We start from the raw sequence: 26,067 nt of genomic DNA on the forward strand, positions 1-26,067 counted from the left end.
AGCTTTAGGGCCAACTTCAAATGAAAAAGTCAAATACAATAACAGACATAGTATCTGGTGAGATAGTTCAGTCTGGTAGATAACTGGTTGGCATATCTGGTTGGAATACTAGAGGTTGTGAATTCGATCCTTATGTGGCACAGTCTGTTTTCAGGTCTAACTTCTAATGACGAAGTCAAATATACAAAGAGAACAGTCCTCAGTGCGTGTGGCATTGGTGGCTTGGTTGCTTAGTTCCCGGTTCTGGCTGCAGCAGAGCAGGGTTCGATCCCCACCCTCACATTGATGCCCGGTGCCCGACAGTGGAGTGGAGTGAGGCGAGTGTCTCCTCCCAGGGTTTCGGAGAGATGCAACAAATATATCATTATGGGTTAGGGTTATATATTATTATATGTCAGGGTTAGGGTTATATATTGTATAGGTTAGGGTTAGGGTTATATATTATTATATGTCAGGGTTAGGGTTAGGGTTATATATTATATAGGTTAGGTTTAGGGTAATATATTATATAGGTTAGGGTTAGGGTTATATATTATATAGGGTTATATATTATATATTATTATTATATAGGGTTATATATTATATAGGTCAGGGTTAGGGTTAGGGTTGTATATTATATAGGTCAGGGTTGGGGTTAGGGTTATATATTAGGGTTATATATTATATAGGTTAGGGTTAGGGTTATATATTATTATTATTCAGGGTTAGGGTTAAGGTTATATATTATATACCTCAGGTGTATAATGTAGGGTTATATATTATACAGGTTAGGGTTGTATATTATGTAGGTTAGGGTTATAGGGCTATATATATATATACATATACTATATATCATAACATACTATATGTAGTGTAATTTTCTGAATTGTAACAATTTCTGTTTTTCTGTTGCAAAACCCCCCAGTTGTATCTCTGACTTTTTTTTCACTACATTTTTGACATACCATACTATGACTTTTTTTCATGAAATTTTTCGACGTACTATACTATCACTTTTTTTGCATAAAACATTTGGACAGTATACCCTAACCCTAACCCTGACATATGTATTTTTTTCGACATATTATACTATTACTTTTTCATGAAATGTTTTGAAATACTACAGTATACTATGACTTTTTTTTCATTATTTTTCGACATTCTATGACTTTTTTCATGACATTTTTCGACATACAATACTATGACTTTTTTTCAACATACTATACTATGATTTTTTTCATGAATTCTTTTTACATATTATACTATACATTTCTTTCATAAATGTTTTGACATATTATACTATGACTTTTTTTCATGACAATTTTTTGAAAAGTATGTAAAAAAAAAGTCATAGTATAGTATGTTGAAAAAAAGTCATAGTATAGTATGTCGGAAAAAACTCATAGTATAGTAGGTAAAAAAAACTCATAGTATAGTGTGCCATAAAAAAATCATGCTATTATGCCATAACAAATGCCATAGTATAATATGTCATTGAAAAAGTGTCATAAAAAGGTCATTGTATAGTATGTCAATAAAAAAGTCGTAAAAAAGTAATAGTATTGTGAGCCATTTAAAGAAACTGTCATTTACCTTCATTTCAATTCAAAATATAGTAGGTATATTTCATAAACATTCTTACTGAGGTGAACTGCGCAGGGTAGTAAAGTAGGTCCACCTGTCACTGAATGCATGCGCGCTCCCGCAGCCAGGCGCGCACCTCCTCCCATCAGAGGGGAACCACCTTTACACGACCACTCCGGGCTCCTTGTGAGTAAAGGGTCATTTCAGAGGAATCCAACCCGCAGAAGGACACTATGACAGGCAGCATCGCGGGACTCGAGAGGTTTGATAGTCCGGGTAAAGGGCGAGGTCTCCGCGTTACCAGACCCTTTAAAGTTGGAGAGCTGCTGTTCTCCAGTCCGGCGCACTCCTTCGTGCTGTCAGTGAAGGAGAGGGGCTGCTACTGTGAGTTCTGCTTCACCAGGTAAAGTGGTTAGTTTTTTAATCCCTGCATGCTTTGACAAAGTATTTCATTTTCTGTCTTATTGGTAGTTCTTAAAGAGTTTAATTTGCCTGTATCACAACCTTTGTGATGATACCTGGCATGCTGTGGCTGCATATACCTTGCAACACCATTATTGCATAATATGTTTAATAAAATGCTATATCCCTGTACCTGCAAATCAGATTATGATTTGAGTATTGACCACCACACACACACACACACACACACACAGCACCATACAGACTCTTTCTCATGAAAATGTCACTCAATAGGATCTATTTTGGTTGTCTGGTTCATATCCTGTCCCACATGCCCTTTCTGACCCTCTGTGGGAGTATATGAATGGAGAGCAAAAGATTTGTGATACCTGAGTAGCATTAGGATTACATAATGTCTTTCAACTCTATAGCTGTAGCTGTGATTAATAATAATACAGTGGTTTTATAAGGTTCATTATGGATGATTACTTACATTGAAGCTACTATAATTTGTCCTCTTTGAATCCTTAAATGATATGCTGCTGTTTTAATGAAGTTCCTTTAAACCAGGGGTCAGTAACCTTTACTATCAAAAGAGCCATTTTAGAAAAAAAAATTTAAAAAAATTAAAACTGTCTGGAGCCACAAAACAATTGAGCATTGTGATGAAGGTAACACAGTTTATAGTCTAAGTATATAGTATATAAGTCTAATGCAGTGAGGGCCCAAGTGCAAATGTACGACGAAGTATTAGGGCCACATTGAGGAAAAAAAAATTGGATATTTCAAGAATAAAGTCATAATATTACAAGAAAAAAGTTGTAATATTACAAGAATAAAGTCATAAAATTTACGAGAAAAAAGTCGTAATATTAAAAGAATAAAGTCAGAACTTTACGAGAAAAAAAGAAAATAACACGTAAAATTACTACTTTATAATATTATGACTTTATTCTCATAATACTACGACTTTTTTTCTCGTAAACTTCTGACTCTATTCAAGTAATATTATGACTTTAATCTCGAAATCTCAGATTTATTGTTTTCCTCAATGTGGCCCTAATACTCCGTCATACCAAAGACCCACAACAATGATAAACAAAATTGAAAATGTAAACAGTTATTCATTTCCACTCATTTTTTTAGTCTGCTTTAAACGGAAAAGATGCCAAAGTCTAATTATGTGCACAGTTTGGATTCTGTGCAGTGACATTTTTTATATTGTCACTATCTGTTGATAAAAAGTAGATGTTTCAAAAGCATTGTAATCCACTGAAACCCTCTGACCTCAGCTTTACCTCCAAACCTCTAGTTGTGACCTCCTGAAGCAAGCCAGCCTAACTTTCCTCAAAATATGAACTTAGTCTCGCATAAATAGACCTTGACTTTGTTCATTTCAGAGAGATCTTGGCAGAATAAGGAGACATTTTAAGATCTGGGGGCAGCCGTTCAATATGCTGTAAATTAGAAAAGACAGCATTTCTTTAAAGGGAGCCACGAGCCTAGAGGACTTTTGCAGATACAGTTATAGACAATCAAAGGTGGGACTAACTCATTGTTTTGCAAGTCAAGTAAGTCTCAAGTCTTTGAACTCAAGTCCTGAGTTAAGTCCCAAGTCCTAAACTTTGACTTTCAAGCTCTAAACAAGTCATAATACGCTCTTCGCCAGTTGTAATGCCATTTGCGTCTCCGTCTGTAATCGTCGACCCATGATTTCATTTTTTGGTGACCACCGCATAGTTTTTGTACACGAACAAAATTATCTTTGGTATAATTTTTTCCAACTGGCACTCGGTAACTTTACGTTAGTTCTTCATGGTTCTCCGATGTCAGATTGGTTCTAACAAAGTGGATCTGGGAGATTAAGTGTGGACTTGCTGGGAATGAGTAGCGTTAACGTTACTCGATTCAGGAAATTAATGAATTTGTCGCACACTTTTAAATAACATACTTTGTAATCTTTGGGCTTTGGGGAAGGTGTCAAGTATTTTCAAGTCAAAAGGCTCAAATCCAAGTGAAGTCACGAGTCATTGGTGTTAAAGTATCAGTTAAGTTATCAGCGTGAAACTGTAGTGCGTTCCCAGCTTTAGCCAGTCATGTTCACCCACCATTACTCAGCTTGTTCGACTTGGCCTGACTACCGACAGCAAGCCTTAAAATTAAATGAGTGGACTTTTGCTTCAGTTTTCAATGCAGTGGAGAGACAGCTGGTCCGTCATAAGGTCAGCTCTATTAATACCCACAGAATGTTTTAAAGCTCTTCATTGCTATCAGTTACGACGGGCCATCAGCAACTGCTGCTTCTTGTCTCAGACTAATGGAGCAGGATGTTTAAATGTCCACGCACAAACTTACACACTCAAGCAACTACATAAAAGTATATACTCACATACAGATTCATTCACAACATTGAAGTCTGATATCTGCAGAGCCATCTTTGCAGATCTCAGGTTGATGTCCACTGAGCTCTGATGTCTGCCGTTTGAGTGTTGTTTGTTTGTGTGTCTGGGAAAGTAAATTATATAAGGAAGTATGAGGATCTTTGAGTAACTTTTGAATCGTATGCTGTTTGCTATCTATAAGCTAAAACACCCTGTTTTTTTTTGTCATAAATAGGAAAGAGGGCTTGGCAAGATGTGGGAAGTGCAAGAAAGCCTTCTACTGCAATGTGAAATGCCAGGTAGGAAACATTTGGAGTAGGGACAGAATGACTGTAATGTAATGATTCCTGTGTAAGATAATGGATCCTATATTGTAGCGTATAAGAGCTCCAAACTATTGTGCATTTCCTTTACAACAGGAATGATAATATTTGCTTGTGGACGGTCCTGACATTTATATCAGGGGTGCAATATCTCATCTATTGGATGGATTGACATGAAATAGAGGATGAATCCGAATGATTTGGGTGATCTCTGACTTTGCATCCTGTGTAACCAACAGGCTAAATTTAAAGTCCATAACAGTTCAAGTGCAGTTTTGGCTATTTAACGTTGAGTTAAGTCTGATAATGTAGAGCTGACCCTGCAAAGCTGAGTCTGAGATGATCTAAAATAGTCACTGGAGAGAGGATGAACTCTTGTGTTTTAGGTGACAATATGTTCTGGTTCTGTTCATCCATCCTATAATTTAGTTTTCTGGTGTGTAAAGAGCATAACAACGCCATGGATAATGATGAACTCATTCAGAGAGAGAGACTGAGCAGTCAATGAAGGGGTCTGTCTGCATGTGGAGGGGTAAAGGGGTTGAGGGTAACATTAGGTCAACACAGTCTGGAGTGACATCCCAGCATGCTGCTTAATGCTTCAGCTGGTAGTGTAGCTCAGGGGCCATATATGCCAACTGTTTGGCCTTTTGTTGTGGTGGGAACTAAACCGTACATACGTAGTTGGCTCTATACCGTAGATGTTCACAATCAGCTTCAAACTACAGGGTTGCTCTTTTGTGTGCTGTTGTTAAATGTATGTGTGTTTGTGCGTAGAAAGCGGACTGGGCCATGCACAAGCTGGAGTGCTCGGCCATGACTGCGTTCGGAGAGAACTGGTGCCCGTCAGAGATATCCCGCCTAGTGGCCCGGATCCTTGCCAAGAAGGTTGGACAGTTAATAAAAGACAACACGTCATTTTGGACTGTAGTTCACTGAGGTCATTTCTGTTAATTGTGCTTGTTTTCCACAGAAAACGCAGAAAGAAAGATGTGTTTCTGAGAAGATCTTGCTCATAGAAGAGATGCAATCACGTGAGTAATTGCTCCTTTAACACACATGCATTATTTTTTACTTTGATTGCTCTTTGGGAACAACCCTTATGAACCCTCCTGGAAAGTGTCAGATTCAATATAAAGTGTTCAGAGAGTCTGAGTTTGTACTTCAGTCCTAAGTGTCACTAGATATCCCTCTTAAAAAAAGCACAACCCATTCAGATTAGAGTGAGAGAAACACCCATGGCTACATCTATATATATCCTATAGATGTGGGTCGAATGGCCATTACACAACGTAACATGTGTAACAACTTCAATGGGAAGCAGGGGCACTTTAGACTAACACACATAGTGCTGACTGCATGTGTGTCTGTAAGTCAAAGTCTTGTTTGATCGAGTTAGTCGTATTAGGAGAATTCATAAAAAAAGTATTAGCTAATATTTCCTGACGTTAAAGAATATTGCATGTATAAACGTATATGTTGTATGCGGCACAGAAATCAAAGTCTAATCTGTTTAAGGGGAACTCCACTGACTCAAACATCGAGCTGCATGATATCTGATAAACTGCCTCAAGTGATATCACTTGAGTCAGCGTCAGTTTGGGCTGAAGACTACAAGTCTGAAAAGCCGATTACACTGTTATCAGGCCATTAAATAGGCGTTATTGGTCGCTATATGCATCATAGATGTGGGTCGAAAGGGGCCTACTACACCCACTAGTAGGTTTTATCATCTATTCACATAGTCGATCACCAAAAGAAGGAATAAAAAAGCACGACAGCGACCTTTTGCGGTTGTAGTAATTACAAAACAGGGATTTCACCCAGGAGGCAACGCCAACAATGTGTAGTTGTTTTTGTGTTCACAAGCATTGAGTTTCGCTTTCACTTTTGAAACAGTTATTTTAAGCCAAAACATGTTTTTCCCTAAACTTAACCAAGTGGTTTTATTGCCTAAACCTAAAGAAGCCTTTTTGTTTGTGTTCAAAACGTAACGTTTCATGGAGTTTTAAAACCGGTTTAGAATGTGTTGCTTTTAATTTTCGCTTTCACTTTTACAAAGTAGTAGGCGTAGTAGGCCCCTAATGACCCACATCTATTGTTCTTATAGCAAGTGATAACGCCTATTTAATGGCCTGATAACAGTCCAATCGGGTGGTCTGAAAATTAAAAGAATTTTGAGGTGTGGAGTTAGAAAGAAGTGAGCTTACAAGACCTGTAGCTGGCTCCTAATTTCTGCCTGAGGTTACTCAAGGCTACATTAGCTGCTACTTGCAACACACCCAAATCTCTGACCAAACGGTTGGCGGTCAAGTTGCATTGTGGGTAATGTAGGCACCAAGTTTTGACAAGTAAGAAGTAAGCGTGGAACAAAAAGGATGATATCTCTGGTTCTGCAACAGCTAGTATTAGCAAATATTACTTAATTGCAGTATGATGCTCTGTAACTAGTAATACTGTGAAGAACAGCATGGCGATGTAAGCTGTTAAAAACAGTTTTCTCAGTGTGGCCATGTTTGTGTGTGACTTCGATCTTGCGTGTCTGTGTCTGGGTGGAAAAAACGAGTGTTTCATATATTAAAGGCAATCATAGTCTCAAATAAGCTATGCTAAAGAGTATGCATGCTATCCTGGGTAAACACAAGTTTAAAAAGTACACATTTAATCAATCAAAAGGTCTATCCCTCTTCCTGTAACAGATGTGGAGGATGTGAATAATGAGAAAAGAGAGATGGACGAGACAGATGTTGCTGGACTGCATCGTTTTTTCTCCAAACATTTGGAGTTGCCCGGCCATAAAGACCTTCTCACACTCTTCTCCCAGGTACTACACACACACATACTGTATAAATGCCTGGAGATAATAATATCTATAGATTCTTGCTCTCTTTTTTGCTGTCCTTATCAAGTAAGCATACATTTTGTAATACTAACAATTCTCTTGTCCATCCACAGGTTGCCTGTAATGGTTTCACTATAGAGGACGATGAACTGTCCCACATGGGTACTGCAGTCTACCCAGAGTAAGAAGGAAAACTCACATGCATACGAGCACATTTTCATTCTGTACTGTTTCAACTACGCATGTAAAGGTACAGTATATTACACAGTACATTCTCCCCTCCTTACACAGCTTCTTTTGTGTCTCTCAATGTGTTTTTCTCTCAGTGGCTTCTTTGGATATGTGTTAGTTCCTTCATTTTATTTTGGGACACGGGTCATTTGATTTGGACTCCAGTCATTGGGCCTCATGCAAGAACCACTCGTACGAACAGATGCGTTCTTAAGTGGCTTGTATAAGTGATTTAGGAGAACTTGTTGCATTCAACAATTTTCTCTTTTTCTGATTTTTCTCTAAGGTACAAACACAATTTATGAGTCATTTGCAACTAATCTGCTAGTTTTTCCACTAATGGATTGAATATTTCATTACAAATATAAAAAAATAAATAAATAAAATCCTATATAAATAACACATCTTAATTATGTTGACATTATCCTGTTTGACTCTGCAATTAGAATTAGAATATAATTATAAATGTATTCATATAGCCTAACGATATCATCATTAACTTAAATTGGGCATTGATGCTATTGTGGAACACTACAATATCAATATGAACATCTCAAACTGCAAAACGACTTGAATTATGCACTAATTGAAGGTTAATTTGTCTCTGTATATAATAATGTTAACGGGAAGTGTAACCAGGCGCGTCATGGCTGACTTACTTCTTTTGGATGCGCATCAGGCTCTTGGAAGAGAGCGTGTCTTTAGACACTGTACTGATACATTGGCAGAAACAGATGAATGGGGCAGGGCGCGCAGCAATATATGGTATCATTGGGGCGTTATCCTATTTTACAATTCTCATGAATGCACGCTCATTTACACACAGGTGGCATCATGTTTACGCAGGTCATTTACACACATTCATCATGTTTACGCAGGTCATTTACAGTTATCTGAAGTTAGGCATGTTTACAGAATCTGACGTGGCACACTTGTACGAGCCCACGGTACAAAAAAAAATGAAGAGAAGAATACGAAAATGTTCTTGCATGAGGCCAATTGTTCTTGAAAAAAAACCTGGAGAAGGACAGACATATTACTCCATGAATGCCACTTTTAGCAGTAATTGTTTCAAAGGTCAGTATTCAGAGCAACATGTAACAGATATCCAAAGAGGTCAGATTGTCAATTCCTATCAAGACAACTATTCTTCTCCAGTTGGTCATTTGGTGGTAAAGTCAGCTGCTGTGGCTGAGGCTGTTACATTTTAAAACTGTCTGTGTGAAGGAGAATTTGCCCTCTCAGCTCTTTTTTAAGCTATTTCCAGCCTGTCATAACAGCAAGGTCGCTAATATATTTCAGGGACACTCAAGACCTCTCTGTAAGTGCAGTTGTAGCGTAGTGTTAATACCACTTAAAATAAAGTTATGTCACTGTAATGTCATTAATAATAATGAGTTGGCACTTTTCTCACTGCTCCTACTACTTCATCCATTGTATCTGTTTCTGTCTATCTCTCCACAGTGTGGCACTGATAAACCACAGCTGTCTCGCCAGCGTCATAGTCACATATAACGGGACGTCGGCGGAGGTTCGAGCGGTGCAGAACATGAAGCCTGGGGACGAGGTGAGGAAAGGGGACAGCTGCCATTAGAGGGGGATGGGTTGGTGTGTGAAGAAGAGAGCCATGTGTGAAACGTGTGTCTGTCTGTGAGCTCGATTCAATTCACTAAATTACTTTTAAACTAGTAAAGTACAGTAAATGTTTTATGTTTAAAATGACAATACTTCCTTTTCATTTTCCAGTAATATATAGGAATTGATCAAATTTGAATGATGTGTTAGCCAGGCATTGCTTTTTGATTGTGTTTTCTGCCACCTTGAGTTTTAAAGGAATAGTTCAACATTTTGGCAATGCGCTTATTCACTTTCGTGCCAACAGCTGGATGAGAAGATAGACACCATCTGAGAGCGGTCTCTATCTTCTCATAACATATTTCTTTCTCAAGATGCCAAATTATTCCTTTAAATCTTGAAACAAACTTGATAGGTTGATAGTTTTGGATTAAAGTATATTATGGATGAGACAGTAGCTTAAAAATGGAAAAGCCTTGGACACTTGACTGTGTGATTAAAAGGTAAAAAGGAAGACTTTGGCCTGAGCGTCACTGCTGCTGGTGTACAGTACCGGGTCAATGACAGTTTACTTGTCAGTGTGTCAAGACAACATTGTGTGTGTGTGTGGTTTAAAGGGGGGATGCAGCTGCTGATTAAAGAGGCCAGCGGGGTTATTTTCAGTTGCAGTTTAGAATCTATCTGGCAGCGAATCGAGACATTCAAACGATGCAAAATGTTTAAAAATGAGAGTGTGCATTACCTGTATTTAGGATGTGTTATTTCCACCTCTAGGTGCTCATCAGCTACATAGATGTCCTCTATCCAACAGACGATCGCAACAACAGGCTGAGAGAGTCTTATTATTTCACCTGTGAATGCAAGGAATGTAAAACCAAGTCCAAGGTACGACACCGAAAGAAAGGCTGAGGGGAAAAAACACAAAATCATACAATCATACAACTGCCATTGTAATTCATGTGTAAAATTTAGAAACAAAACTTCACAGTTTGGTTGACTTTCCTGCTCAGTATTCCGTCTTCACCTCCAGGACAAGGCAAAGTTGAAAGTACGCAAGCAGAGTGACCCCATAGAGCCAGAGGTCATCAGCAACATGGTGCGCTACGCCAAGAAAGCCATCGGAGAGTTCCGGGCCTCCAAACACATAAAGAATATCCTTTAATGTCACTAAATAACAGCGTCTCTGTTTGTACAATTCATCATTAGAGGCCCTTTGACGTTTCTCTTAAAGGTGCTCTATAAGATATCCAGATCATTAATATAGCAGCAAACAACAATGTCTAACATAACATCTATGTAAAGATATAGAGGAGTAATGTCTACCTGAGCAGAGAATGAAGTCTCTCTCCCTGTGTGTGTGTGTTGTAATCAGATCTTCTCCATCCTTTGTTGACATAGCCGGGCCGGATGCATGCGCTTTTAGTGCATGTTCGTGAACACTACGTCCTCCACACGGCGATTGCCTCATTAACGTTATGGTTCCCTTATAGCATTGGGTTTAAATCCGAAATATTGTCCAAAAGGCACTTTTGCTTTTCGCTTTGACACCAAAATCTCCTCCATCGTCTCGTCTGTCCACTCTCTCGTCCCGTGTGTGAAATCTGACTCCTGCTACTCTGTGCTGAGACTCCGTACGGAGCAGATGCATTCACTTTCAGTTTGTAACATCCGTCGTCCGAACGCTGTCACAGAAGCGTAGCAACCACCCTCCGGTTGCCCCCCAGGTCGACACTGTTAGCTCTGTCAGCAGTGTTGCCTTTGTTTTCACTGTAGCACCTTTGAAACTCAGCTTGTGTTGATGCAGTCCTTGACTCCATGGCACCCGCCAGTGAGTTGCTGGAGATGTGTGAACAGAGCCTGGAGGAGATGGGAGCCGTCTTTGATGACGCCAATGTCTACATGCTCCACATGATGTACCAGGCCATGGGTGTTTGTCTCTACTTGGAAGATCCAAACGGAGCTATCAGATACGGCGAGAAGATCATCAAACATTACAGGTGACGAGAAACAGTGAACCCTGAAAATACGGCAGCAGACCATGTCACAGCGCCCCTTTCACTGTGACGACATGTAACTAAGTAACAGCTGCATATAGATTGCATTGTGGGGATTGTTTTTTTTGGAATTTGCACATACCTGGAACTAAAAGTCAGGATCTGCATCTGCTTACGAGTCCATCAATTTCTGAAAAACTGCAAATTTGTGTCAAAAGTAAATCAAATCAAAAATATCAATCAATCTACTTGATTACAGTGAGCAGAACAGGAAGAAAATGGGATTTTAGAAAAGGAAATTAGGAGTCTTGTGATATCAAAGCAATATACTACCTTGGACATTTTGCTTATGTTCATGTCTTGAAAGCAATGATTTAGCTGTTTAAGTGTAATCAGTCTGTATGCTCTCTTTCCAATGCAGCAAGCTGTATCCACCCTACTCTCTGAATGTGTCCTCCATGTACCTGAAGTTGGGCAGACTGTACATGGGCTTAGGCAGACTTACAGTGGGTGTCAACGCTCTCAAGAAGGTAACTTGACGTGCTGACTTTTTACATCACACTTTCATACTCAAATACAGCAGCTATAAGGCACTTTTTTACCAATTGAACAACAGTAAATACTGGATATCATTTGAAATCTCACAATATTAAGTTTTGGTAACTATAAACAAGCATTGGATGATAGCTTTTAGAACTTGACCGTTTTCAATACTGCTGTATGCTGTAAATGCTGAAGACACTTTTCAGTTGGAATCAAAAAGGTAGTGAGGTTCGATATACCAGACCTAGAAATTATGTACGTCTTTGCATGCTGTAAAATTTTATTTGTTTGTTTGTACACAGGCAATGGCCATAATGGAGGTGGCACATGGGAAGGATCACTTCTACTTGACAGAGTTGCGCAAAGAGATGGTACGAAAATGACGAGAAAGTAAAGAAATGATGTAACACGGCTGACCCGTACGGACTGCATACACTCCTTTGCCTCGGAGCTTCACAGAACTGAAGGCTCTTTCTAGTCTTTTTGGTACTGAAGCAAAGATAAAGAGCATTCATGTTTTTATGCAAAGTTTTATGCATTAAAAACATTTTTGGGGTATTGGACTTTTTACATCAGTTTGCAAGTTTGTTGAATGCAGGATACTTTTGTACCAAGCATGCATTTAATGTTCAGTTATGGGCAAATGTGAAAATCTGACATTGTGAACAGTGCTTTTTTTAAAAGGTTTTTCCAAGTTGTTGATGATTTCATGCTTGTGTTGGCTCGTGAAGAATTTCAGAAAGGGGTGAAAATTGTTGATCGGTGTTTCCCAAAGCTCAAGATGACGTCCTCAAATTCCTTGTTTTGTCCACAACTCAAAAGATATTCAGTTTACTGTCATAAAGGAGTAAAGAAATCCAAAAATATTCACATTTAAGAAGCTGCAATCAGAGAATTTTGACTTTTTTTTCTTAAACAATTACTCAAACCGATGAATCAATTATAAAAATGGTTGCCGATTAATTTAATATTTGATAATTAATCGATTAATCTTTGCAGCTCTAATGCACATAATTACCAGCTAAAGAAAATTATTAAAAAAAAATACCAAAATAAATTAATTTGGGGCCACAGTCTTAAAGAAAATAAGGCTTTATTGCATAATAAGCAAGTACGACAGCTTCATACATGTCTGGGGAGAGAAAAACAAAAGACTTGATACACTGAAAACGCATATACAAAACATATGTACACATACTTTGAAAGGTATTTGGGAGTTTTTGCCAAAAAAAAAAATGAAGGGGAAAACTTAAATATAAACAAACAGTGGAATGCCGTGTGAGGAAATACTGTCACAAAGAGAACAGAAGTGCAACAAAACACTTATATGTCAAGAGAGCATAAAGCTTATACTTACTTGAGAATATATACATTGAAATATAAAAATGCATGCATAGTTTATTATGTTGCGGTATTTTTTAGAGTACCAAGTCAAAAGAAGGAACTATATAAAACATTTGTAGAAATCTTTTTTTCTCACATGCCCATTATGTACAAAGTTACTTTGGACACGGCTGGCTTTGCATCACGATTCAGAAAAATAAAAAAGAAGGAAATTCTAAAGTTTATAAACAGGAACATGGCAACATAGTAATCCATTAGGTTTGGATCAGATTTATACTAATGGCAAAGTCAGTTGTGTCACTTTTACACTATTATCCTTCAAAAATAAACCAAGATATCAGTATTCTCCTACGGCCAATTCCTAACCCAAGAGCTTGGTAAATAATTTGAAATGTTAAAAAAAGTTATTCTTATAAGAAAAAACAAAAACTATTAAATACCGATTTAAAGATTTAATCTTTGGAGGTAAAAGGTTTAGTTTACCAAACCCATCCAGAACCCTAAAACAATGATAAGGCTGTCAGCTTCTCCTTGTTTCATGTTTCAATAAGGCACAATGATTAGTATCAGTATCTGCTGTATAAGGACACATTCTATATTGACTGCCAACTGTGAAATTATATTTATAAATTACCTCCAAATCATTGGACAAACACTGACTTTTGAAATGCTTTTAGGACACGTTTGATCACAAGGGGTTGTGATTCAGTGTTAAAATGCACTTGTGGAGGAAGATCTTAATAGAAATGTATCGCGGAAAATGGGAGCGATCCTTTTTGACACTGACAAGGAAGGCTTTCTGAAAAATATAGTAAACATTAAGAGAAGTTAAAAAGATGACAAATAAAAACCGACAGGGCAGGGATCAACATGTTTGTCGATGCTCCGTTTAAATGGCGAAAGGTGACCACAATCTTGATAGAAATAAATAAAAACATTTGTTACAATGTTGAAGTAAATATTTGCTGTATTAATCAATACTCTGTTAAAAATAAAAAAGGAACATTTTTTAGAACAGTGATTCAAAGAATACTTTTGTTTGGCAAACTCTTTCAGAGTGTAGAAAATAGTAATAATACTGCTGCCACCTACTGTTCATGCAGCGTAGTGCCATTACTAATAATGGCTAAATAATGAAGGAGAAATGTAGCAGACAGGCGATCTATCCCAACTGAAACTGAGATTTCTCAAGATCTTTGTTAGGAAATCTCAAGAAAACACATAGACAGACACCTGAATGAGGAAAACACACAAACATGCGTTCTCAACACAGACGGACCAGGTCCAAGAATTAAACCCAGGGGGAGAACATACACTGATTAGGAGAAAAATGGTTGTCAATTTCTATACAGGCCTACACGAATCCTTTCCTCCCTTGAGGTGAGTGTGTATGAAAATCTGCCAGAATTTCCATAAAACTGCCAAATAGAAAACTCAACATGAATCTGTGTATCTGCTTCCAACCAGCTAATTTAAAGTACCATTGTCGTTATCTGGTGCCATGTAAGGTCAAAGGGTCCGAATCCCGGGGCTCAGATGAGGCGGGAGTTCTTGAGAAACTGGATGAGGACCTGGTAGACAAACTTGTACTGGGAAATGGTCTGCACCATCAGCATCCTCTGCTGCCTCAGCCCGGACAACATGGTGGGAACCTCCACGGGCTGAAGGGGAGGGAAAAAGAGACAGACGACATATGGTGATTGAAAAACAAGACATAAAAAGAGAAAAGGAAGAAAGTGAGAGACAATCCTTTGCATTGTCTCACTACAGAGGATTCACCCAGTGAAATAATCAAAAGGGATCATACCTGGAGTTACCTGGTCTGCATACTTGGATGAGAAAGTATAGAATGTTTTGCAAATGCGGTGTATCTTTTAAACAACTCTTCTTCAAAGTCACACGGTCAGCATCCTCATAGGCAACATCTTGATTTACAAAATAAAAGACCTGTGTATGCTTTTCATCCCCAAAAATAAGCTGTGTATCAGTTCATAAGATACATGCAATACAGTGTGCAAATACCCGGTGGCAATCTGGGGGTCCTCCCTACCTAGTGCTCCAGTGTTATGCTGAAGTCTTACACAGACTCAATACCCAATATACAAGATTTAATGGATACAATCAATCTCTGCAGTCTTTCCATTTCCCCACCCGCTTCGCTGCCAAACCTGTCGCTGCATCACCTCCGTCTCCATGAGAGGAGCTCTCAGCCTCAACTTGACCTGTTTGTGAGGAGTGACTGGGCAGGAGAGGAGCTGCCAGTGCATGTGCTAGTCGCTGCAGAGGCACCAGCGTTAGCTCCGGGTGTCTCCACTATGTTTTTGTTGATATTCTGATTCAGCTTTTTAGAAGTTAGCAAGTAATGAACTTTGCTTTCTCTTTTTACATATTTCGCCGACTTGATGCGTACCGAGTCTGTATTTTTAACCAAGATTTTTAACAATGATGTCGAAACAGAAAAAAAATCCCCTGCTTTAGTGGTAAAAGTAGGTTTTCTAAACAACACATTTACAACACCATTTACAACAGAGCCACCCATGGAAGAACGCCTTACCAAAATCAACCAGGTATTCAATGCCATTATAAGAAGAAACACCACAACACTGCACACTGCTATGTTTTCAAATGTAAAGTGATTTTAGTTTAGTATGATGTAATGTTTCTATTCTCTGTACCGTTGCCTGAATTTGAACATTTGATGACATAACTCTTTTGTGGATTTTCCTGTCCAGGGACTGGCTGATGAAATTTAGCCATCTAGCCAACTCTGGGACAGTCAATGACATAGTAAGCTTTTAAATTGCAAGTGACAAATATTTTTCGAGAGACCCCAAAAATGTTGCTGTTAAGGCTTTCAGGGAGCCTCAAGTGTCAATCAAGATGATCAAGATTGATTGACACTTGGAACATATCTCGCACACTTATATGAGACATATATCTTGTCAAAGAAAAGCTGTGATCCTAAAATTGACTAACACTTATCAGCCTCTTTGCAGCCCTGTAAGTCCACCGTCCACCCACCTCGTTGTGCTCCAGGCAGCTGATCATGAGCTCAGTGAGGATGACCACTCCGGTGCGACCCACGCCGGCACTACAGTGAACCACCACAGGTGGATTGAGGCTCTTTGAGGTGTCCAGCATGGAGTTGGTGTGTCTCCTTACAGACTGGATCTCCTCCAGGTAAGCTGCAGGAAAAAAGAAGGAGACAAAGGTAAGATGTGGGCATTGTGTCTGCCAGGCTGAAGAGAGAATTCGTCGAACTGATTTTGTTGCTCACTTGTTCTATAATAACATCTTTTCAGGCTTCTTTAAAAGGAATGGTATTTACACACTAACTTGCCGAGAGTTAGATAAGAATATCAATACCTTTCTCACATCTGTCTGGGAAATATGAAGCTAGAGCCAGGAGAAGGTTAGGTTAGCTTAGCTTAGCTTAAAGGTCCAGTGTGTAGGATCTAGCAGTATCTAGTAGTGAAGTGAGGAGATTACAACCAACTGAGGCCTCTCCCGTGGTCCAAGCGTGTTGGAGAGCTACAGTGCCCGATGCAAAAACACGAATAGCCCTCTCAAGAGCCATTTGGAGCAGAGCCAGTACATAGAGAGTGTAGTACGCGGGAAGTGAGTGGTGAAGCAAGAGAGAGAGAGAGCGGCAGCGATGGTAGCGAGTAACGTTATGGATTCCAGCCCAAGCAGGTAAAGTTAACCGTGTTTGGTTTGTCCGTTCTGGGCTACTGTTAAACTATCCCTTTAATGACACATTAAATAATGAAGGTACATTGTTTCATCACTTCCTGTCATGTCTTGAAATTCACACAAACTGATGATGGATAACGATGACACTCACAGAGGAACCCCTGGACATATTCGGGACAGCCCTGCTCAGGCCAGTCAGTGTACTGCAGGTGCCAGACCGTCCTCTCCTGGCCAGAGAGCAGGTGTTTGACCTTTAACCCCGTGGTGGCGTAGCAGCCGGAGTCGGTGCGGAATTTGGTGGTCACCTTGAACTTGCCGTGAGTGGCCGAGTTGTGTTTGGAGCCCAGTTTGGGCCAGTAGCGGTGACTCTTGGACCTGCCGCCCTCCTGGATGGAAGAGAGGGTGAAGATGGAAAAAAGAAGGGGATGAGGGGAAATGAGATGATGAGCACTGAAACATAAAGACACAGTAACACACACACTCTCACCGTCATCCTATTTCTCACACATAGAGACAGACGCCAGCTGTCAGCCGCTGAAAAATATCCACATCTGCTTGTGCCATGTGTGTGCATATATGTGTGTGTGTACCTCCTCAGCAGTAACCATGGCGATGACGTTGACCCCCTGCTCCCAGACCATCTGCCAGAAGTCGGCACAGGTGTTCGCTAGCGGGCCCTGGGTGGCAATGTAGTGCCACTCCTCCCCTCTGATCATCACCTGGGAAAACACACATAAAGAATCAATTAGTGCACATGGAGATTACAGTGACTGCAGCGCTGGGTAAACAAACTCATTTGCGAGCACATTTCAATTAAATAAAAACTCAGAATTTATATTTATAATATATGAAATGTTAACCGCTTATTTACACACATTGACATTAACCTCATCCACCACCGGAGGGCAGTATAAACACAATCTATATGCACAGTTTGAGTCTTTTCTCTCATTTCGACCCCTCTTCTTTAGCTTTCTTTTGCTTTCCCTCATTAATAATCACAAGGCCACACACCGCACTGAAAAACTCCCCATCTTCAATACAACCACATAGACCTTACATAATGAGCATGTCCCAGCTAATTCCTCAGGCCCACCTCGTGACTGTAAACACTGTATTTAGAGATGGATGGGGAATAAACAAGGCCTTTTGTTCTGTGGCAGCTACCTTAAATGACGGGGGGGGAAGTAAGAGGGTTACACCGTGATAGGCAGCGATTCGGCGCTGCTTTGGTGAAATGCAAACTCATGCATGCACACAAGCTTGTTGTGCGCACACACTGTTTGCAACTAAGCATGAATAGAGGGCCAGTGAGAGCAGCTCAGGTTGACTTAAGAGGGTTTGGAGTTTGGACCACATTCTTTGGGAATTCCACGAGCTCTGTGAGCTTAAAGGCCCAAACAGGCTTCAACAGCTGCCTTTCATCCGTTCCTCCGAGCCATTCGCTGCTTAGGAATGACCACAACAAAGACGAGCCGAGAGCTGAATGTGTCGAGTTTATGCTCTGCGTTTTAATTTATGGTGTATGATGTGGGTGTTGCAAAGCATTTTTAAGAGACTGATTAAGTCGAGCCAAACACATAAATTGGAATCTTATGAAACACTTTGTGAAATACTCTATCAGTTAAATGGACTGGTTTACCAGCTAATGTCATCCTTTCCCTCTTTATTGGTTCACACTGAAAACTGACAGATGATCTATCTGTAGTTGCACTTGTTTTTATGCACATTTTAGATTTTTTTTTGACACTGATATTTTAACAAAACTACTTTTACGCTATGCTGAGGAGGAAAAGATGGTGAATCAAAAGTAAAATGTGACAAAGTGCAATGGAAACAGCTCTTTGTGAATAAATCATGATACACACGAAGCATGTGATATAAACGTCCACTGAAGAGACGAAAAATTGCAGCAGCCGAAAAGATCTGTGTGGAGGAAACTGTAACGTTCATTATTAAACAAACATTAATGCCATCTACGTTGTTTTTCCACCGTTTGAGGTTTGACTGCTGCTGGTTTAATTACATCATCTCTGCAATGGTATAACTGCATCCGACTGGAGAATTAGCGAGAACTGTTTATAGTAACAGCAGTTGATGGAAACGTGCATCAATTTGCATTAGGGCTGGGAAATACATATAATTTATATCGATATTATGATATGAGACTAGATATTGTCTTAGACTTTGGATATCATAGCATAAGGCTGCATTCACGATCAGATGGTGCGGCAAAAACGCAGGTTATCCCATTCATTTTGAATGGGGGTAGTGCATTTGAGCTGTGGCCTGCAGCGGAAAAGTTGAATCAGAATCAACTTTTGGAAAAATGCAACCCGACGTCACGCTGCAGTGGCCAATCACGTAACCGGTTATCCAGAGCTGTACAACCCAGCCATAAGGGAACAAAAGACGTTAATCGTCGCAGTAAATGGGCCATTAAAGTGACTCGCCCCGACCTCTGCACAACCCTGCAGAGAACCGCTGCAATGCCTGATCTAAAGAGAACGCAGCCTAAGTGTTGTCTTTTCCTGGTTTTAAAGGCTGCTTTACAGTAAAGTGATGTAATTTTCTGAACTTACCAGACTGTTCTGTTCTATTATTTGCTTTTACTCAGTCATTATATCCACATTACCGATGATTATTTATCAAAAATATCGTTGTGTAAATATTTTGTGGCACCAATGGTCAACCCTAAAACATCGTCATTGAGGTATTCGGTCAAAAATATTGTGATATTTGATTTTCTCCATATTGCCCAGCCCCTAATTTGCATTTGTTTTGACGATTTTCTGGAAATTCAGGTACATTTGTATTACATTTGAATGTCAACGTTAATATATGTTTATTGCTGCTGTCCAATGAAAACCATGTATCTCTAATTTTGGTAATCTTAAATTTTTCAAGTAAACTGGACGATTAAGTGTTCTTTTATGGATTTAGCTACTTAAGATAAATAAACCATTTAAAAACCCACAGAATTTCCTGAAAAATGTATAGTCACAAAGACATTTTTTCTTGGCTCATGAAAAGTTGACATTTTGGAGATACATGGTGTTCATAAAACGAAATAACATATACAAAACGACCTCCCACCTTTCATGATTTAACGCATGAATTAGATAAAAGTCTGGTTTACAGAGAGGTAGGTGCTATAATCATCCCTTAAATTCCTGTTTACACTTGTTGACATTTTACCCTTGACCCCTCGAGCACACCTTGATATGCGAGGCGTTGATGTAGCCCGTGTTGTTCTCCTTGTTCGGCACAAGCTCGACCCGATTCTCTTCATACGGAACGACGTCACGGAAACGGTTGCGCTCTGTGTTTTCGGGCAGAGTTGCTGTGGTGAGAGCACAGTCTGCCCTCTTCTTGGGCACCTGCTCATACTCAGTGAAGACCCGCTCCTCTTCCAGCTTCAACTCCAAGGTCTTGCACTGGAGAGACGAAGAGAAAAAGAAAGAAAGAGAGAGGAGGAGGAGGGGGGTGTTAGTCATTCACATCATTCAGAGGTTTCTCTTTCAGTTCCCAAGGGGCTTTTATTCGTTTACATTCCACCATATCGAAGAGACTATTCAGACCAGAAGAATCCAGAAATCTCATTATAATATACGTCCACATTTCTAAACCCTCGTCACCACTCGCAGCTGAATACTGACTTCAACATCAAAGAACTCGAAGCATGTATAATGCATCAACACAGCTGTAAAAGAGCAGACTATGCAGTGGTGGTATTCATCCTGATGGAGCTACATGTTTATCAGGCCAGTCATTTTTGAGAGGGCAGCATCTCTCTCTATCTCTCTCTCTCTTTCTATCACTCTTTCTGTGTGGCTCGCTCTCTCTCTCTCTCGGGTCAAATTCTTAACATACCAACGGGCCTAGAGGCGATAAGCACCACCATGCCACGCGTTCCACAGCCCACTTAGGGCTTGCCCCCGTTAGCTTAGCAACAGACGGGACAAAGGCTGCGTTTCACACCTCCATACTCAAAAAAGGGAGCCAACAGACAGTATTTGGGAGACGGGATGCATGAAATAGTGTGATAATCAGAGACTGTTTGATAATCTTCAACCAAGCCTCCTTTATCGCTGCTCTTAATCCAGAAAAGCAGCAGTTGTATAATTATATTTTCAGTCTAAAATTGATTTGAAAATTTGGTTACGTACCTTTTGAGCAATAGTGAGTAAAAAATTAGCTCTAAAGAGCTTGTTTTTTATCTACAGTACCATAAAATGACAAGATTAAACCTTTAATTTAGGGATGCAACTGACGAACATTTTCATTCTCGATTAATCGATTAGTTGTTTGATCTATAAAATGTCAGAAAATGGTGAAAAATGTCGATCATTGTTTCCTTTATTAATCAATTGCACATATTATACATACTATCTAACTGAAAAACAAACAAAAAGGACATTTGCTAGATCTTTCAAAATACTTCCTGACACACTGTTAAAGACATGAAATCATAAAAACTCAAGCAACTCTACATATATAAACATCTTACCCGTTCGTCTGTTGCAGCCTTGGCGCCTTCTTCCGCAGGACTCTCGGGGACCGGCATCCGGGCCACGTAGAGGCCGTTGAGGGCGGCCATCATCAGCGGCCTCTTCATGGAGTCCACGGACATCTTCTGTCTTTCCAGCGTCTTCAAGAGAGAGGAAAACCCCGGTGTCATGGTCACAGTCACCGGCAGCATTGCAAGACTGACTGACCTGTGCTGGCCTCAAATATCGGCGAGCGCGCACATGTGAGTGTGTCGAAGTGGGTGGAGAGAATTTGACGTGCATATGAGTGTGTGTGTGAGTGTGTGTGTGTGTGTGTGTGTGTATGTGTGTCCTGTTTGTAGGGCAAACCTGGCTGTACCAATCCACTTGTCTTCTGTCCAAAGGTGTGAACTAACAAGCCCTGAATGCAAAGCCTATTAAAAGTAAACTTCTTATCCAGCTCACTTCCCCCCTCAACTCCTTTCATCCTTGTTTTGTCTTCCCTCACATATTTTTCATTCTTTCAGTCCTTTGTTTTTTTCCCCACCTACCTATTTTGGCCTCCTTTTCTTTACAGAACACACGCTCCCTCTGTCACCATGTCCTTTTTTTCCTCTCTAGCCAAACTCTGACCCACATTGTACGGTCCCTCCTTCCTCCTAAGGATTACCTCTCCTAATCTCTGATGCTATTAAACCTCCAGGACAGCTCCACCTCCTTCATTCCCTGTGGGACAGTCAAAACAACAGCTTGGGGGTCACCAGGGGTGTCCCTCTAGGTATGAGATAAAGCAGCTGAGGGATAATCGCTTTGGATTGAAGCAAAATATTTGGGAATGTCATTGATTTGCGCTATAAACATCCGGGCCACATCAGGTCCCTCTTTAACAGAGAGGTTTATCGCAACTAAGTGAGGCGATTAACTTATACCTGGACTCTGGTGCTGTGTCAAATGTTTGTGTTTTAGAGAGCCGACCAACACAAGAACACCCAACCCAGAGAATAATCTGAGGGGTTTATAAGGGTTTAAGCTGCCCGGGGAGACTCAGAGCCTAGTGCTACCCTTTCAGGGGCTGAACCCCGGATTACTGCTAATCAGGAGATATGAAACTAACTAGCAAACAACAGACTGAAACATTTAGAACTGTGCCAATGTGGTGGGTGTTTTTTTGTCCGGTACAGGATGATGTGCAGCATGGATTTTATCAACCTGTTGATTATTTTACTTATTTGAATTACTTAATTACTTTAATATAAATCGGATAAATTGTTTAGTGTATAAAAAGAATAGTGAAAAATGCCCACCACAACGTCTCTGAGCCCAAACAGACATCTTCAAATTCACTCCAATACCCAAACATATTCATTATAGATTGCAAAATATTAAATCAAACATATAATACAGAGAAAAGCAGCGAATCTGAAATCACATCTTAAAAGGTTGGAAGCCCCGATGTTTGCCGTTTTTATTGCTGTCGAATAATTTTCTGTCAATTAACTAATTAATTAATCAACTTACCATTTCAGCACTGATAAATAGCACATATTATTAAATATATGTTGGCACTAGCATAAAATAAAAGGTGTCAAGAAACCGAGTTACTGAATGATTGTCTTACCCTCTGAGCGATTTCCCTCTCCACTATGCTGTCTTCTAAGGAGAACATCTCCGACACCGGCCTCTCTTTGACCGGCTCTTTCCTCACCCTCTCCTTCACACTGGTGAGGTCTGGTTCTGAAATGGATGGACCTAAAACCGCCCCATTCACCCCACCCTGGTCCCCTCGGGTCAGTGTCCCACCAGCACCTGCACCACCACCACAACCACCACCACCTCCAGGCCCGGCGCCACCTGGGCTCTGCCCAGCTTTGTGCGCTCTGCCCTGGGCTTGGCTTGGGTCCATTGGTCCCTGGTTACTCTGTGGTCCTTGATTGTGGTTATGGTGGTGAGTGTGATTGTGGGTGCGGATTTGAGCATTGCTCGGAGGTCTGGGAGGACCCGGGTACTCTGGAGGGGGTTTGTTGGGCAGTTTGGCCAAAGCAGCTTGGAGCTGAGCGCTAATGCTGATGTCCTCATTGAGACCTGGGATCTGAACATCCAACTCAGGTCTCTCCTCTTCCTCCTCCTCCTCTTCACTCTCACTACTGTGTATGAGCATGGTAGCATTGGAAAGAGTCTTTTGATGCTGGTAAGCCACTGCTCCAGGTGGTGTTACAGAAGCCTCAGGGGCTTTCTGGGCAGGCATCTGCATGGGCAACTCCTGTGGCTGCTGAGGTGGAGGTGGAGGCTGAGGTGGGGGCTGGGTTTGCTGCTGAGGGGGCTGGGGCTGAGGAATGGACTGAGGCTGAGGGGGCATCACATGTTCTCTGAGAGTATTCCTCCGATGAAGGGGAGCGTTCATGCCCTTCATCACAAGGCCCTCCATCCCTCCACCTCCACCTCCTCTCATGCTGCTGATCACCTCCATGCTGTGTCTCTTGCCCAGGGTGGAGCGGTGCTTAGCGGCTGCAGTTAACGGTTCACTGACCTCCTGCAGGGACTGGTGCACCACGGCCGAGCTGTCCGGCTGGAACGTCTTGACCGACAGCTGCACCATGCGGGTCACCAGCTCTGGACTGCTGCCCCCCATGCAGCGGTGACGGTGGCTCGCCAGGTCTGGCGTGCTGGTGGCCGGGCGGAAGGAGCTGGAAGGGTAAGGTGGAGGAGGGCGCGACATGTGGTTTCTCAGCATGTTCGCCGTAGCTGCATAGCTTCCCGCATTGTTCCCCTGTTGTTTGGTATTCGCCAGCTCAGGAGTGCTGACAGTGTGAGAGATGGAGCTTCCTACACCTCCACCCCCGCCTCCACCTCCATTAACGCAGGGTGAATGACAGGGGCCCTGGCTGCTGGCTGGTCCTCCCTGATGAGGGCCATGGGATACTGGCTTACTGTAGCTGATCTGCAAGGCCAACATTGATAGAAAAACAGTGTGAGATGTAGACAAGAGCAATACATATAACAAAATCAAACTCAGAGCGTCCACCTCTACCTGTGGTGCGTAAGGACCCGGGCTGGGCCCCAGGCCATGATAAGGGCCCCTCTCCCTCATCTCTGGCTGGCTGTACACCAGAGCCTCGGGCTGGCGGTAAGCACACGCATTACTGATGTTCAGACTGCGCAGCGATTGGCTGTGGAGGTCATGGTGAGCGGGGAGCATGCGGCGCTTCTGCCGCATGACAGCGTCGTACTCAGGTGTGGGCCGGTAGGACGGAGCAATGATGGCGCTGTGGCGGTGGCTGGGGATGTAGTCAGGGCGCATGAGCTCGCTGCCAGGGATGCTGAGGTTGGAGGACATGGGCGAGGGCGGGACGAAATTCTGGGAATGATTGAGGGAGCTCAGGCTGGGGCTGCTGTACATGCTCCCATTGGGTACGGTACCGTTACGGTAGGGGAAGTCCGCCGGGCAGCGGTCCAGACTGGTCTCTGACTTGTAGTAGGGGTCGTCATGGAAGATACTGTCTAAAGATCAAAAGAGGGACGAAGAGAGAATGAAAAAGTATGTATCTTTATTAGGGTTGTCAACGTTAACGCCACTAATTTCTTTAACGCATTAAAGCAACTTGCGATTTTTAGGTTTTAGTGGGCTGAGTTTTAAAGCTAGAGTGGAGATACTGGCATCATAAAATAAATAGCTAAATAACGCTCCAAACTTGCGCTAAATTTTGGCGAGGAAAAACTGTCAACTTCAAGATATGTGAATAAAAATGGGTTCTATGGGTACGAGTCTCCGCTTTACAGACATGCCCACTTTATGATAATCACATGCAGTTTAGTCAAGTCAGCAGACTGACACACTGACAGCTGTTGTTGCTTGTTGGGCTTCAGTTTGCCATGTTATGATTTGAGTATATTCTTATGCTAAATGCAGTACCTGTGAGGATTTCTGGACAATATTTGTCATTGTTTTGTGTTGTTAATTGATTTCCAATAATAAATAAATACATACATTTGCATAAAGCAAGCATATTTTCCCACTCCCATGTTGATAAGAGTTAAATACTTGACAAATCTCCCTTTTAAAGTACATTTTGAACAGATAAAAAAAAGTGCGAATAATTTCTGACAATCAAGTGATTAATCGCAATTAAATATTTTAATCGATTGACAGCCCTAATTTTTATACATCTCTACCAAGCGTTCAAACAGTTGGTAGAGTTGTATTGTTCAATTTTCCATAACATAAAGCAAGTATAACAGAATATAGAACATGATGAACCCACAATAACTCTTAGTTAGAAAAGTGATCAAGCTAACAAAACAAACAGAAAATCAAAAGAAAGGTACACAAATTAAATTAAATCAGGAAAAATGGGGACCAAATTTTCCTAAAAGACCGTTAGAGCAAACGTTATTCTTTCAAAGTTGAGTGTACTGAAGGTGGTTCTGGTGTTTTGATTTAAGGAAATAAGCAATGAACAGTATCTGCGGCACCCTCAAGGTGTTTCTGATGTGGCAAAAATGATCATTGTTTTGGTCTGGTTGCACGGAAGCACAGACCACATTTGAAACGATTCTGAAAATGTCCTCCCAGTAGTTAACCAACTTAGCATAGATTTGGAATATTTTCTTCCCACCATAATGAAGGAGACAGTGGTATGCATGTCATTCCTCCTTACTCAACAAACAGAGCATTCTCTCGTGTGAAAC

The 26,067-nt window shown here is 40.9% G+C and overlaps 2 protein-coding genes across 3 annotated transcripts in view; one reads left to right on the forward strand and one right to left on the reverse strand.

The window, feature by feature from the left end:
• The first annotated feature begins 1,585 nt into the window (after window positions 1-1,585).
• Window positions 1,586-12,562, forward strand: LOC141756653 (N-lysine methyltransferase SMYD2-like). The gene is made up of 12 exons (XM_074616554.1): window positions 1,586-1,966; window positions 4,582-4,645; window positions 5,447-5,557; window positions 5,643-5,703; window positions 7,369-7,493; window positions 7,625-7,692; window positions 9,207-9,309; window positions 10,092-10,202; window positions 10,348-10,468; window positions 11,140-11,314; window positions 11,733-11,841; window positions 12,157-12,562. The coding sequence occupies exons 1-12, from the start codon at window positions 1,797-1,799 to the stop codon at window positions 12,235-12,237; spliced, it is 1,299 nt and encodes a 432-aa protein (XP_074472655.1). The 5' UTR covers window positions 1,586-1,796; the 3' UTR covers window positions 12,238-12,562.
• A 368-nt stretch (window positions 12,563-12,930) lies between these two features.
• LOC141756652 (tyrosine-protein phosphatase non-receptor type 14-like) overlaps window positions 12,931-26,067 on the reverse strand; it is a 45,488-nt gene continuing 32,351 nt past the window's right edge. For both annotated transcript variants that reach the window (XM_074616552.1, XM_074616553.1), the window contains 8 exons: window positions 24,410-24,879; window positions 23,000-24,319; window positions 21,402-21,542; window positions 20,110-20,328; window positions 17,482-17,610; window positions 17,043-17,277; window positions 16,220-16,383; window positions 12,931-14,859 (listed from right to left, as the gene is read on the reverse strand). In XM_074616552.1, the coding sequence (XP_074472653.1) occupies window positions 14,731-14,859; window positions 16,220-16,383; window positions 17,043-17,277; window positions 17,482-17,610; window positions 20,110-20,328; window positions 21,402-21,542; window positions 23,000-24,319; window positions 24,410-24,879 (2,807 nt within the window). In that variant the 3' untranslated portion in view covers window positions 12,931-14,730. The remainder of the gene's footprint in view (window positions 14,860-16,219; window positions 16,384-17,042; window positions 17,278-17,481; window positions 17,611-20,109; window positions 20,329-21,401; window positions 21,543-22,999; window positions 24,320-24,409; window positions 24,880-26,067) is intronic.

The sequence above is a fragment of the Sebastes fasciatus genome, chromosome 18, assembly GCF_043250625.1.
Source record: "Sebastes fasciatus isolate fSebFas1 chromosome 18, fSebFas1.pri, whole genome shotgun sequence".
Taxonomy (NCBI): Eukaryota; Metazoa; Chordata; class Actinopteri; order Perciformes; family Sebastidae; genus Sebastes; species Sebastes fasciatus.

Excerpts from the sequence above, each read along its gene's own strand:
- LOC141756653 (XM_074616554.1), top strand. The coding sequence starts at position 1,797 with ATGACAGGCAGCATCGCGGGACTCGAGAGGTTTGATAGTCCGGGTAAA. Across the intron at positions 5,558-5,642 it reads CCCGGATCCTTGCCAAGAAG|AAAACGCAGAAAGAAAGATG; the intron begins GTTGGACAGTTA and ends TGTTTTCCACAG. Across the intron at positions 5,704-7,368 it reads CATAGAAGAGATGCAATCAC|ATGTGGAGGATGTGAATAAT; the intron begins GTGAGTAATTGC and ends TTCCTGTAACAG.